This window comes from Rhinolophus ferrumequinum, chromosome 4 (assembly GCF_004115265.2).
Source record: "Rhinolophus ferrumequinum isolate MPI-CBG mRhiFer1 chromosome 4, mRhiFer1_v1.p, whole genome shotgun sequence".
NCBI classification, from domain to species: domain Eukaryota; kingdom Metazoa; phylum Chordata; class Mammalia; order Chiroptera; family Rhinolophidae; genus Rhinolophus; species Rhinolophus ferrumequinum.
Genome location: NC_046287.1, coordinates 41,590,935 through 41,604,296, shown reverse-complemented (window position 1 = coordinate 41,604,296; position 13,362 = coordinate 41,590,935). Strand labels below are relative to the sequence as shown.

General features: G+C 36.7%; 1 protein-coding gene across 1 annotated transcript in view; it reads left to right on the top strand.

The window, feature by feature from the left end:
* ABCC4 (ATP binding cassette subfamily C member 4) overlaps window positions 1-12,093 on the top strand; it is a 237,160-nt gene extending 225,067 nt beyond the window's left edge. Inside the window, exon 31 of the mRNA XM_033104819.1 lies at window positions 10,111-12,093. Within this exon, the coding sequence (XP_032960710.1) occupies window positions 10,111-10,218 (108 nt within the window). The 3' untranslated portion in view covers window positions 10,219-12,093. The remainder of the gene's footprint in view (window positions 1-10,110) is intronic.
* The last annotated feature ends 1,269 nt before the right edge of the window (window positions 12,094-13,362 follow it).

Here is a 13,362-nt window from a genome sequence, read left to right as displayed (position 1 = left end):
GCTTCATTACTGGGTCTTAACAACACGTCCCAGGTTGAAGTCAGGTCTGCTAAGAATCAGCAGACATGGTGGGGTGGGGTGTAGGATGTGTGTATGCGCACGTGTGCAAGCATGCGTGTGTACCTAAGAGAGATTTCAGATTGGACTTTTCACCCGTTTGGACTCTGAGTTCAGATTATCATAGAGCACGTAATACTCACAGTTTGCAGGTCCATCGCATTTCATTCTAATTGGTGCTCAGCACATTTGAGATGCAAATGCTTTCAAGGCACATCCAGGAAATTTGAGACTTTGAAGTAAAAAATGCAAAATATTGTTCATTGGGTCTAGAAAGATCTATCAGAGAAATGTGAAGATTGCTTTTGTTTTCTGTTTTGTACTTTGTAAGGAAAGCACCTACTAATAACTGTCACTTTCTCCCTAGGCTTCCCCCTAATTCTTTGTTGTTTAGTATTAGGTATACTTATTCCCCTTATGCTTCCTTTGCCTTCTAGAAGATGAAATTGTCATGAGGACAGATCAATAATTTATAATACCTTAATGTTATAGTCTGAATGGTTTTTGAAAGTTTACAAAGCATTTTCACAGAGATGATACATGAGAATTTGACACTGTATGTGGCATGAGAAAGGTGTGCAATGAATAACATTTAGATGATTTGATATCTTTGCAACAATGGTGATGGAGTGTCTCATTCTACAGACGTGATAACTGAGGTCTGGTGTAAAGAATTTAGGCAATGTCATGCAGTTACCTAGGATACTTTCTGGAACAAAGTAGGAGTCAGATTGATTGAAGGATGGAGGGAAGGAAGGAAGGTGGTGATCGGTCTACTTGAGATGCATGGCTTGGGGTGGAATGAGACTTCCAACAGCAGGTGGTAAGGCTCCCCATCAGAACTGTTTATCTCTGGGCATTATATTTATAGATATGTTTTTTTCTTTTCATACTTTTATGCATTTCCCTGATCTTCACTGTAAATAGAACAAAATTGTGTAATATTTTAAATATCTATTGAAAACAGCAGACTAACAAAACATGTCCCAGTATCTAACAGTACTTCTGTATGAAAAGTTCATCCCAAACATAGCCTAAGTTCTCTTCTGTCACCGTTTCATCTCATTCCTCCTCCTCAGAAATGAAGAGCTCTACCTTCCACTGTTCCTAGGGTATTTCTTTGAGTCCTGCTTCCATATTTAAAACTGTTCAGTAAAGGTGCGTGTGTGTGCGCACGCATGCACAGTGGTAAGCTGGGTATGAATAGACATAGTAGACATGCTCCTAACATTGACAGTATAAACCAAAAAACTGAGAAGAGCAGAGATGCTCCCTTTTTATGTGGAGCAATTGATGAGGAGTGAGGAGGAGGCTCAGACACTTGTTATGTGCCGTGCACAGTGCTGTGATACAGGTTCTCCTATCATTGTGCCTATTCAAGGGCTGAGTCTTCGAGAGGGAAGGGAAATTGCCCAGGAGCTCGTAGCTAGCTGAATAATTGGCAGAGTTGGAGTTCAACCCTAGGTTTAGGAATGATGAAGTCTGTGTTCAAAACTTTTCCTAAGTACTTATATCGTATGTAGGAAAGCTACACTTGGAGCACTATTCATTTTTATGCCTGAAATTTAGAATGCTTTCATCTATTACATTGTCTCCCAGTCAAAGCTGCTCTCATAAGATCTGATCAGTCATTTGGGATTCCCTGTATAATCTAGTCACAACACAGCCAGGAATCTTGAAAACCCTTTTGTTCTTTGACATCAGGCATTTCACATCAAAGAGATGTGTCCCCAACTAAGTGTCAAAGCCTCCACTTAAAAAATGTGTTATATATTATCAAGGCATTAAGTCAAGAGGAAAGATCATAGAATTTTAGATACGTCCAGATAATATAGTTCAACATTCTCATTTTACAGATGAGGAAACTAAGGCCCCTTATAAGGACGGTGGCCCTATACATATTTAACTAGCGCTACACTAGTTTGTAGCAGACTCAAAATGAAATCTGTTCCTTTAGTAAATGTTTTCATTCAAGTATAACATACATATAGGAAAGCATATAAGTTGTAGAATTAGGAATCTCATGATTCCTGGTCCAGTAATCTTGCAGCTTATTTAACAATATTAATAGTGAATTACATTTGTGTAGTTCTTTATAATTTATTTTACATGGTTGTCACAGATATGATTTTACTTCGTCCTCCTGGTGGTTCTTTTTTATCCCACTTCATAGATGAGGAGATTGGGTCGAGGACCCACCGAAGGTCACAAAGCTGGTCAGTGGAGAACAGCAGGTGAATTATCAGGTGCAGCCCTAGGTACTGCTGCTCCTTGTTTCATGTGGTGTCCAAGGTAGGGCCAGTCCCTCGAGTTCACATGGTGGTAGAACATCATCACTCTTGGATTTCGCTCCTACACTTGGCTCAGGTCACCTGTACAGAAAGACATAAGGAAATAACATATCTTGTTTCTTGTCCCAGTTGAGTATCTTCTTGACATTATTTTTGTATCTGCTCAGTCCTCCCAGGCGAACAAACTGTCGGACTGTCATCTTTTTAAATGTGCACGCATCAAATATCAGTGTATCATTCAAAACTGTAACATCAGGAGGATTAGCTAAGCCAACAAGCTTTTCATTCTAACAGATTAGAATTCCTTTGTTTGAAAACTCAACATCTGGGAAAGAAAGCATACTTCCAAGTTTTCTTGACCACGTAGTTGCTTTTCTGAAAATGTTGGTGCAGGCAAGCTGAATCACACTCCAATTGACCCTTTAAACCAGGGGTGTCCAAACTTTTTTCAACGTTTTTTACCAAGGGCCATATGTAGTAAAATACACAAACAGCCGGGCCACTCACGCGAGGTGAAGTACGTATTGCCTCACGTGGTTTATTTAAATAAACTAAATATATTTTTGGAATTTGCTGCGGGCCAATAAAAAATGGATTGCGGGCCGCAGTTGGCCCACGGATCGCAGTTTGGACACCCCTGCTTTAGATGAGCCATGAAATTATAGAGCCGTAGAGTTAAATGCATTAATTTGCCGGGACGGCCATAACGAAGTACCACTGAATAGATGGCTTAAACAACAGAAATTTATTACCTCACAATTCTGGAGGCTGGAATTCTGAGATCAAGATATCAGCAGGGTTGGTTGCTTCTAAGGCTCTGTCCTGGGCTTATAAATGTCTCTCTCTGTGTCTTCACATGGTCTGCTCTCTTTGCCTGCATCCTAATCTCCTCCTCTTCTAAGGAAGGACACCAGTCACATTAGATTAGGGCCCACCCCTAAGACCTCATTTTAACTTAACTGATTCTGTCTCCAAATACAGTTACATTCTGAGGTATTGGAGGGTTGGAACTTCACCATATAAATTTTGAGGGGACACACAGTTCAGCCCATAACAAAGGTTAAATGCCTGTCATTCATTCTGTTCCGTGATGAAGCCGACCTAATTGAGGTTTTAGAAGTTCCTTTGTTCCAAGTGCATAACAGAGGTACTATTTTATCTATTCATGAAATTACCAGCTGCAACCCAAAAGTTATGAAATCCTAATATCCTAGATTCTAGGAGCCTGGGCCAGTTTGAATAAATGGAAGAAGCACTTAGCAGGCACGTGGACTTATTTGTCACCCAAGGTCTCTGAGCCTGAGTCCTTCCTTACCTGTAGTGCGGCAACTACAGCACTGACCAACTTCTTCACACTGTTATTACAAGGATCAGATGAGAGAATATATGCTTAAATGCTTTGAAGAATATCAAGAATCGCACAAATATGAAAGAATTCCACCTGTTGATGATAAAAGTTGGATCATTTTTTAAAAGGCTGTAAATTGGACCCTTTCCTCTCAGTAATAACAAGAAATATCCAAAGTTCTTCTGAGTAGCTTTAGAGACTCTAAGTAATTAAAATTAATTTTAATACTTCGTAATAAATAATACATTTAATGCTACAAGATTCAAAATCTTTACTTTAAATAGTTTTTAAAAATTTATAAATAAAAAGTAGGTCACTCTACCACTCCTGTCATCACACAGCCTTTCCCCCAGGATGGAGCCTGGGCACCCTTTTTGACTGTTGTGTTGACATACTCTGTGCACCAACAAGAACTTGTACATACATGGCCTTTCTGGGTGTTAAGTACAAATGGTAGCTGTCCCTTGTTTTTTCACTTAATATTATATCTCAGGTTATATCAATGCATGTAGTTGTCTCACTCTTTTCAATGGTTACATAGTATTTATGCTCTCTCCATTCTCTACTGCCCCTTTTTCCTAATGCTAACTATTAGAGTTTTAAGTTTTTCCCCCAAAGAAGGAGCTCTCAGATTTACTTACCTGTTCTTGAATTCTGTTTTACAATAGATCAATTTCTGCTTTTGTCTTTGTTTCCTTCCTTCTTTGGTTTATTATTTGTGTGTGTGTGTGGCTCCTTCATGAATGCATTTGTTTTCATTCTTTGTTTATTAATATAAATATTTTAAGGCTGTGAACTTTTCTCTGAATATTATTCTTGCTATGTCTTACAGGTTCTGGTGTGTAGTACTTTTATTACTAATTAGGTTTTTATACATAGAGTCTGCGATTTTAGTTGTGATTTGCCCTTTGGCCCAAGAATTATTCGAGAAGGAGGTCTTTAAAACTTCCTGGTGATAGGGGTTTGTTTTTATATTTGTTGTCTATTTTATTTATCAGTGTTGACTTGCATTGCTTTGTGATAAAAAAATGTCAGTATTATTTCCACTCAGAAACAGTATTTATTAATACTTTTTTTGTGTTCTAGTATATAGGTAATTTTTTGTGAATATTCTTTGGGCATTTAAAAAGATGGACTATTATTTGTTTAAGGTTTAGAGTTTAATAACTTGATTAGATCTATGTCATTAATTACAGTGTTTGGTTCTTCTCTATCCTTGTTTATTTTAGTCCATTTGATGTGACTTGGCTTAGAGAAGTGAATTAGTATGCTGTCATACTAATTCTTGTCATTTGTGTCTTGGTAATTTTGATGCTATGGACTTTTCAGTCCATAGGTATTCATTCATGTCTTGTGTTTTCACTATGATTTCTATTTGTACCATTTTAAAGTACCTTTTTAAAATTCAGTCAGTGCTCCTGGCCCTGAATCTAAGCTGGTTCAAAACTAAAATTGAGTCCCCTGCTTTCACTTTTTTTCACTTGCCAGGTATGTCTTTGATTGTCTTTTAATATCAGATTATAGATGTGTCTCCTGTAAATGGCATGTAGTTAGGCTTAGCTCTGAGATTTAATCTTAGCCCCCTTTTTTTTAACAGATGTGTTTAGTCTATTTACATTTATTGAGATTATGGGTATGTTCTGTCTTAGTTGTGTTGGTTTATGCTTTTAATTTTTAGTGGTTTTTTTAACCTTTAATTTGTAGCTGTGATTTTTGTTTCTTTGCTCATTGCTTTCTGTGTTCATTTCTTCTAGGAATACTTTGTTGCTTTATTATTATTTAACTCCCTATTATAAACAACAACATACCTTCCCTCTACATTCTACAGCCAAATTATTTAAATACTTCTCCTTCTACTGTTTACCTTCAAATCTTTAAAAATGCTTAAATCTCTGTTATTGTACTTGTTTTAAATGATGCTTTCTTATCCCTTAGTTGTCTAAACTTCGGGTTGTGATCCATATTTAGTCAAATATGTGAAATCTATTTAGTCAGTCATGACCAGGATGTTTTAACAAATGAAATAGAAAAGAATGGAATGGAAGAAAAATAACACTGTGTCTTTCATAGTAATAGCAAACATTTCATGAAATTCCTTTCAGTATAGACAAATATAGATATATGAATGTATACTGAGTGAATGTATACTGAGTCTCAATGTAAAATGAAATGTAGTTATATTGTGGGTGGCAGTGAAAATAAAAGGTTGAAAAACAATGTTCTATACCATTTTAAAGGAGGGTTCACTGGAGTTATAATCTTTGACTTAACCTTAACTTTCATGTGTCTATGAAATATTTGTCTGCTGTAGCTCTAATTTAAATGTTCTGGTTATAAAATTTCGGGGTCCTACTTTTTTTCACTTATTACGTTATCTTTGCTCTAAGGTCTTCTAGCATTGTTTACTCTTAAGAAAAAGTGTAAGGCAAGTTAGATATAACTTGATCTTCTTTCTGGAATTCCCAAGGATTTTTTTTTTCTCCATTTTGAAGGTAATTAATTTTTCTTAGGATATCGGGTACACTTTTGCTCTCTAGATTCAAGTCTTCCTTTATTTCTAGAAGTTTACTTGCATTGTATCTTTGAATTTTTTTCTTTGACTGGATTCTCCTTTTTATCATGTACATGCTGTCCTTTGATTATTTTATAAAGCTACTTTCTCCTTGATCCTTTATTAATTTCCAGTTATTGTGCTTGCCTTCTCAATCCATGTCTCATCCTTCTTTTTTCGGCAGTTGCTAATCTCCTTTGTACTTGCCTTCAGTAAAACTCATTTCTTTGATGTTTTCATTTTTCTCTTCCATTTCACCTTTGGTCAATTCGTGTTTCAGTATCTTCTGTTGCCATGCCCTGTAATGTCAGATCTCTGTTGTCCACAGGTTGATTACTCCACTACATTTTCTTTGAATGTATTGCATTATATATTTTCATAATTTTCACCTTTTCAGTGACTATTTATTCATCCATCCTGTGCTTATTTTGTTCCTTTTCCTAAGCTTTTGTTTGTCTATCTTACAGATTCTGTACTACTTCTTTATTATTATTATTATTCCTACTACTGACCTTTGAATTAAGTGAGTTTTTCCTAGACCATATATTTGCATGATAGCTGTGGCTAGGGCATCATTTCAGACTAAAGAGAATTCTCTGTTAACATAGGAGCTCCTTATGACCCAGAGAAAGAATATGTGTATGTATGTGTATACGTGAGAGAAAAATTGAGAATGTATATTCATTTAGCCTGCACTCCTCCCTAGCCTGCAGAGATGGGCAGTTACGATGCTACTTGCATTTCAGAATCTCTCTTCTCCTAGAACTTCACCAATATACGTGTTGCAGAGAAATATGGTTATTCTATGTGATCCCTCATTGACACACCTTAGAATTTGACAGTTAGCTGGAAAACTGTACTCTCCCTCGACTGCTGAGATCTATACCCATACGTACCCTATCTCTGTCTTGCCATAGCCCATTGGATCCATTTGCATATGGCAGCCCTTCTAGATGTTTTGCCATTTGGGATTTCAGATGACTTCCGATTTCATCAAAGATGGACTTTTTTATTTCACAGCATCCTTGCTGTTTAGGAAGTTTCTGAGAGGATAGGGGAGAGAAAATCCATTTCCGTGATCTTAAAAGCAGAAATCCTCTCTAACTCTCCAGTACTCTAACTTTGACAGTACTCATGCCAGTATGTACACCAAAATTAGACCTGCTTCAAAGATGAGTTTGAGAGTCACTCGCATTGACCTTAGGCCATACAGTTCGGGGAGAATGAACTGACAGTCTTGAGCTAGAATTAAACATAATGAACAATGCCTTCTGAATACAGTGTAAATAAATGCTCACCATTATCCATGCATGGGAGCTTTTATTGCTCTGTTGCATTTAATAAGCTCTAATTCCATGATGTAGCTTTATTGACAAGGTAGAGTTTAAATACTCAACTTAGTTTCAACCTATATTAGAGAAATGATAATGACCTAAACCCAAGAGAAGGAGGGGAAGAGGGAAAAAAACCCAACACTCACTGGTCTAATACTCTTTTTGCCCCGAACTTGAACTTTCATGGCATTGTCTCCTTTAATCATTATCAAACCATTCTGAGTTGGCATCAGCCCTTTTTGACAAATAGAGACGCTAAAGCAGAAGAGCCCAAGCAACTGCTCAAAGTCACTAGTTAGTAGTAAGTGTAGTAAGTGTTAGTACTCCAACTTCTGTAATCTTTTAACTACCTTTCTGCCTCCCAGGTTACCATATTCACTAAGTTAAAGCGTCTCCACTGTGACTCCGGGGTTCTGTAAAGATAAAAATCAAAAGGGCCTCCCAGGTGTATTGTTTTCATCATTCAAGCTGGGTGATGCTGCTACTTTCCGTGGACGAAGGAGCCACTCCTCTGAGCAGCATTGGAACCACACCCAACACTTAACTCGACATATTTTCAACCTGCAGTTTGTAGCCATTAATTAGTTCCTATGAGCTAAGTCGTCTCATTTCACAAATGAGGCAGCCAGTATGGAGCAAGGTTAAGTGATTTTCCCAGAATCAGCAGTGAGTTCCAGAAGAGGGAGCTGAGATTGGGCCTTTCCATCCCAGGCTTAGCCTATGTACCAGGACTCTGCTAACAAGTGTTCAGTCATCTCAACTACCTTCACAACCCACACTGTGAAAATGATGCCTCCTCACTCTTCTGCTGGTAGGCAGAGTGTATTATGAAACTTGAAAACAAATGAGAAAAAGAAAGGTCAAATTAAAGATTTTTATACACAGGAAGCATGTTTTCAGTATTTAGTGTCAAGTGTTTCAGACCATGAAGCTAAGACCATTTTAGTTGCAAGTTGCTAATAATATTTTCTTTATTAAAAAAAAAATTGCATTGAGAGGGTTATGAGGAAAGGAACTGGCTTATGTTGGGAGGACTATCAAGCAGTAGAAAAGGAAATTATTTCCATTTGTTCTTTGGGCTGTTAGTATTAATAGTTTCACCAAGAAATAGATTTTTTGAAGTATAAATATATAACCACACAAAATATGGCTAGCTTTAAAAAATGGAGGAAGGAGATGATATGAAATTAGCCCCTAACACAGGCCTTATTTTTAAATACTTGGCATTATAATAGAAATAGTCTCAGATTTCAGCCAGTGGGGTCCAAATACTACTGAAGAATTTCTTTTTCTCCTTAAGTGACAATGTGTAGTATTTCATATGTATTTATGTTTTTAGAATATCAAGTATGCAAGCAACAAGAGAAAAAGTATATTTAATATGAGGGCGGCTGTCTCAGCACTTTTCTTTTTTGTATGTGAAGTCCATTATCTCCGATGATAACTTTGTTGACAGCACCCACAAATATATTTGGAGCCAGGTTTTATAAAATAGACCCGGAATCATATGACTAGAGACCCAGCTCATGACACGTGTCAGCCTCAGATAGATGGTACATTTTCTGTTTTAAAGACTCAAACAAAACTTTTCACATTCTTCTTTGAAAAAAAATTACATTTGAAGTCCTTTTTCACCCAAACACATTTTGCGATAAGAGCTCACAAGTCTTGACATTATTTCATTTTGTTATGCGCATCTGTCAAGGAACTGAGATACGATACAGCTACTAAAAACTGATGATTGTGGAACAGAGAAACTTGACAGAATTTCATTTCCTTTATGTTCTGATTATACATTTATCAGAAAACCTGTATCTCTTCTAGTTCAGCTAGAAATTGGTAGAATTCAAGAACTCAAAGGCTTGGCAAAGAACTGTCCTATTATTTGGTGTCATCTTACATTTTAGAGAAGTTGCTTGGTTGAGTCATTGTTAATGCCTTTGCTTCTCTTTTCATTGTGGCCCACTATCCACAGATCACATTTCTATAGGCCCTATAACTGCTTTGCCGCACAAATTAAATGCCAGGATAGTTCATACATATATACGCCAGCATTTCAATGCTTGTCAATCAGTTTATAAAATACAGGGATTACAACCTGATATTAACATCCAAATCTATTGTGCTCGTTTTATGTGTGAAAATGAGAAACCCTCATGCAGACGCTAGATTTCCCAGCCTCTTTGTCACCGTGTTTTTAATTTATCTCCAGGTTTTGAGTCAGTCAAATGATTTTTTGCTTATCAATTTAATGTGGTGATAAAACGTATCTGTGAATCAGAATGATCAGAACTAACGTGGATCTACAGGTTGTTTGGCATTAAGCCCAGCCCTACAGAGGGTTTTAATGGGGCTACTTCCTTTATAGAATAAATATATCCTTGTATTATTTTTTAATTGTGCCTCCACTAGTGACATGATTTGCTTCACATGAAGAAGTGGGCATAGAAATGCATTGCCTTGGGGAGGAAGACTTTAAAACTTCGAACATGTTCCTTGGCTGCCTCTTTTTTTTTTTTTTTTAAACAGGTGTACTTCAAAAGGAATTATCCAGATATCACTCAGAATGGCCACATGGTGATGAATGCTTCCAATGGACAGCCGTCAGCCTTGACTATTTTTGAGACTTCACTGTGATGCTACCACAATGTCGGGTCTATTCTGAAAGCATTTTACTCTACTCCACTTGCTTTTTTATACTAGTAGCAAGGATTTACACATACAAGATGTTAGTTTATTTGGACTTTTTCCTCCCACTTCACCCAATGATTTCAAGCTCTCACAAAATTATTATTTTTATTTATGTTAATAGTTTGTTTGTTTGTTTGTTTGTTTTTAATCCACATCAGAGGTGCAGGCCACCAATAAAAGCTGTCTATCAGGTTTGTGCCTTAAAAGACTCCGGATCCAAAGCTCATTTTGTAAAGTATGAGACAAAGTTGTAACAGACGTTTTTTTGTGTGTTTTTTTTTTTACTACCCCTAAATTACATGTTACTCTCCGGTTATATCAGGGATTCTATTTACTTGAAAACTGTGTGAAGTTGCCATTTTGTCTCACCACTTTATTGAAGGTAACTAGGATCCATTATTTCGCTCCACAGGCCTCTGGTTAAAATAGTACTTATAAAACTAATAGGCAAAACATAAGAATATACTTTAGTATAAGTGGCATTATAGTAGGGAGAGTCTACTCTGCCCCCCAAGTGGGTATATAGTTAAAATATAGAAAGACAATATTTATGTGTTCTAAAAGAGAAGGAAGAGAAAATAATGCTTTCTCAAAATAGGAGCCCTTCTCTAGGTGATTTGATAATGAAGGACATAAAGTGTGATCATCAGTCGTCTTTTACATTTGCATGACTTTGACATGGGAACCATTGCAATTTTATTTTATTTTATTTTTTAAGGAGGGTACCACTCACCGTGGCCCATGCAGGGATCGAACCGGCAACCTTGGTGTTATTAGCACCACGCGCTCTAACCAACTGAGCTAACCAGCCACCCCAAGAACCACTGCAATTTTAAAATCAGTGTGGTGATAGGTTCAAAAAAAGGTCAATCTGCTAACAGTAATTCCTGAATATGTAATAGTATTCTCGTTTGGATTTCTAGTTTACTGATGGCTAACCCTCTGTTGACTATAAGCCTTCTGGTTTGGCATTTATTTAAATCCCTTCTAAATTACATGTATAGCTTCTCCTGAGTTGGTGAGAAAAGCCAAAAATCATTGCAAACATTGACTGTAATTACACAGTATGTTCTCAGGATGCATCCAGAGGTTCACTTTTATGAACCTGCCCAGGTTAGTTTACTTCTGATCACTAATAGCAGTTTGTTTAGGTCCACATTGTTTCCTAGGGACTGCTGTACTTTATTTCACTGTGGGTCTTTAGTTTTTTCTTGATGATGGTGGCTATGGTATGTTGAGTTCGAGTTATAATACTAAAGGTTTTACTGTCATGATTTTAAGTAGACTCTCATGACCTCTCAGAATAAGGTATAACTGCCCTCAAGTTGCATATATTAACATATATGCCTTTGTATAGCAGGTTGTTGGACTCTTCAAGGGAGAGAAACAGATGTTTTTATAGAATCAAGCCTTAAAAAGCACACACACAGTAAACTACCAAAAGGCACTGAGTACACAACTGTTGAACTCTTTGTATTTAGAAATAATATGATTAATGTTTAGTCCAGTAAACTAGTAAGTTGTTTAATAGACAAGATTGGTATTTCAGGAGACTGAAATGATAGCAATGCAATAATTAGGTTTGTTAAAACAGTGGAAATATTTGAAATGTTTGTCTTTAGAGGTTAAAGGCGATTAAGAAATGTTTCTATTTTATTTCTGTTTTATTGTCATCATAGAGTTTTCGATGAAACAAAATTCAGTTGAAATAAATGACAGTTTTCATCTCCATTTAGAGATCTGTATTTTTGTTCTTAGAAGGATTACTTATGTCTTTGCTGTTGAAAGCCAATGAGTTTTCCTGAGATCAAAAAATATCTTCCATTACTGACTGGTTCTCTTGGCTAATTAGATGTATATTCTAAGCAGATAGGTAGGTTTCAGACAGATCGAAGTAGTTGCTTTTGAAGGAAACCCAGTTGCACCACTTCCAAGGAAGAGAAAGTATTAATTATGCCCTACGCTTGAAGAATTATTAAATCGTTGAGGTTTTTGGTTTTTTGCCCTAAACTAACAAACATCTACTGCTGCTACATTTAAAACACTATAGAACAATGGTTCTCAAAGTGGGGTCCCTGGACCAGAAGCATCAGTATCATCCAGGAACTTGTTAGAAATGCAAGTTCTGTGTCTCACTCCTACAGAATCAGGAACTCTGATGGTGGGATCAGTAATCTATGTCTTAACAAGCCCTCAGAGAAGATGCTGATGCCAACGAAAGCCTGAGAACCAGTACCATCGAACATAGAGAACTCCTAAAACTCATTAAGAAAAACACAGAAAGCCCACTTAGAGAAATGGACACAGGAACTTGAATAGGCATTTCACAAGAGAGAACAGCCAAAAGGCCAATAACTGGAAAAGTGCTCACTCTTGTTAATTACCAGGGAAATGCAAATTAAAACCACGATGAGATACCACTAAACACCCACTAGAATGGCTAAAATTAAAAAGGCTGAGAATACCAGTCAAGTGCCAATGGAGCAGTGGGAACTCTCATGCACTACTGTGTGTATAAAAAAGTGTATACTGGAAAAAATGACTTTAGAAAATAGTTGGACAGCATTTACTCAAGCTGCACATCCTGTGATCCATTAATTCTACTCCAAACATATACACATGTGCTCCAAGAGATGTGTTCAACATAATTCCTAATAGCCCCAAACTAGAAATATTCAAATGCTCATCAACCTTAGAAGGAAAATGAACTGTGATGTAGTGGAATACTCCACAGCAAATTAAACTACATCAGTAATACAGGTGAATCTCACAAACTTAAGCCGGACTCAAAAGAATATTTATGATTCTATTTACATTAATACAAAGTTCAAATATAGTCATGACTGTAGTGTTCAAAGTCAGAACAGTGCTTCACTTTGGGTAGATGGAAGGTATTGGTAATTGGGAGAAATAAAAGGAGAATTGGAGATGCTTAAAAATGACTTGGGTGGGGCGCTGGATGGTACTTAGATCAGTATTGGGCTCTTCATTTATTTGCTGCACTTTTCTATTGCGTGTCATATTTCACAATTGAATTAACTTAAAAAAAAAAGTTCTCAGCCTGGTACTCTTTTAGAATCTTATTCAAAT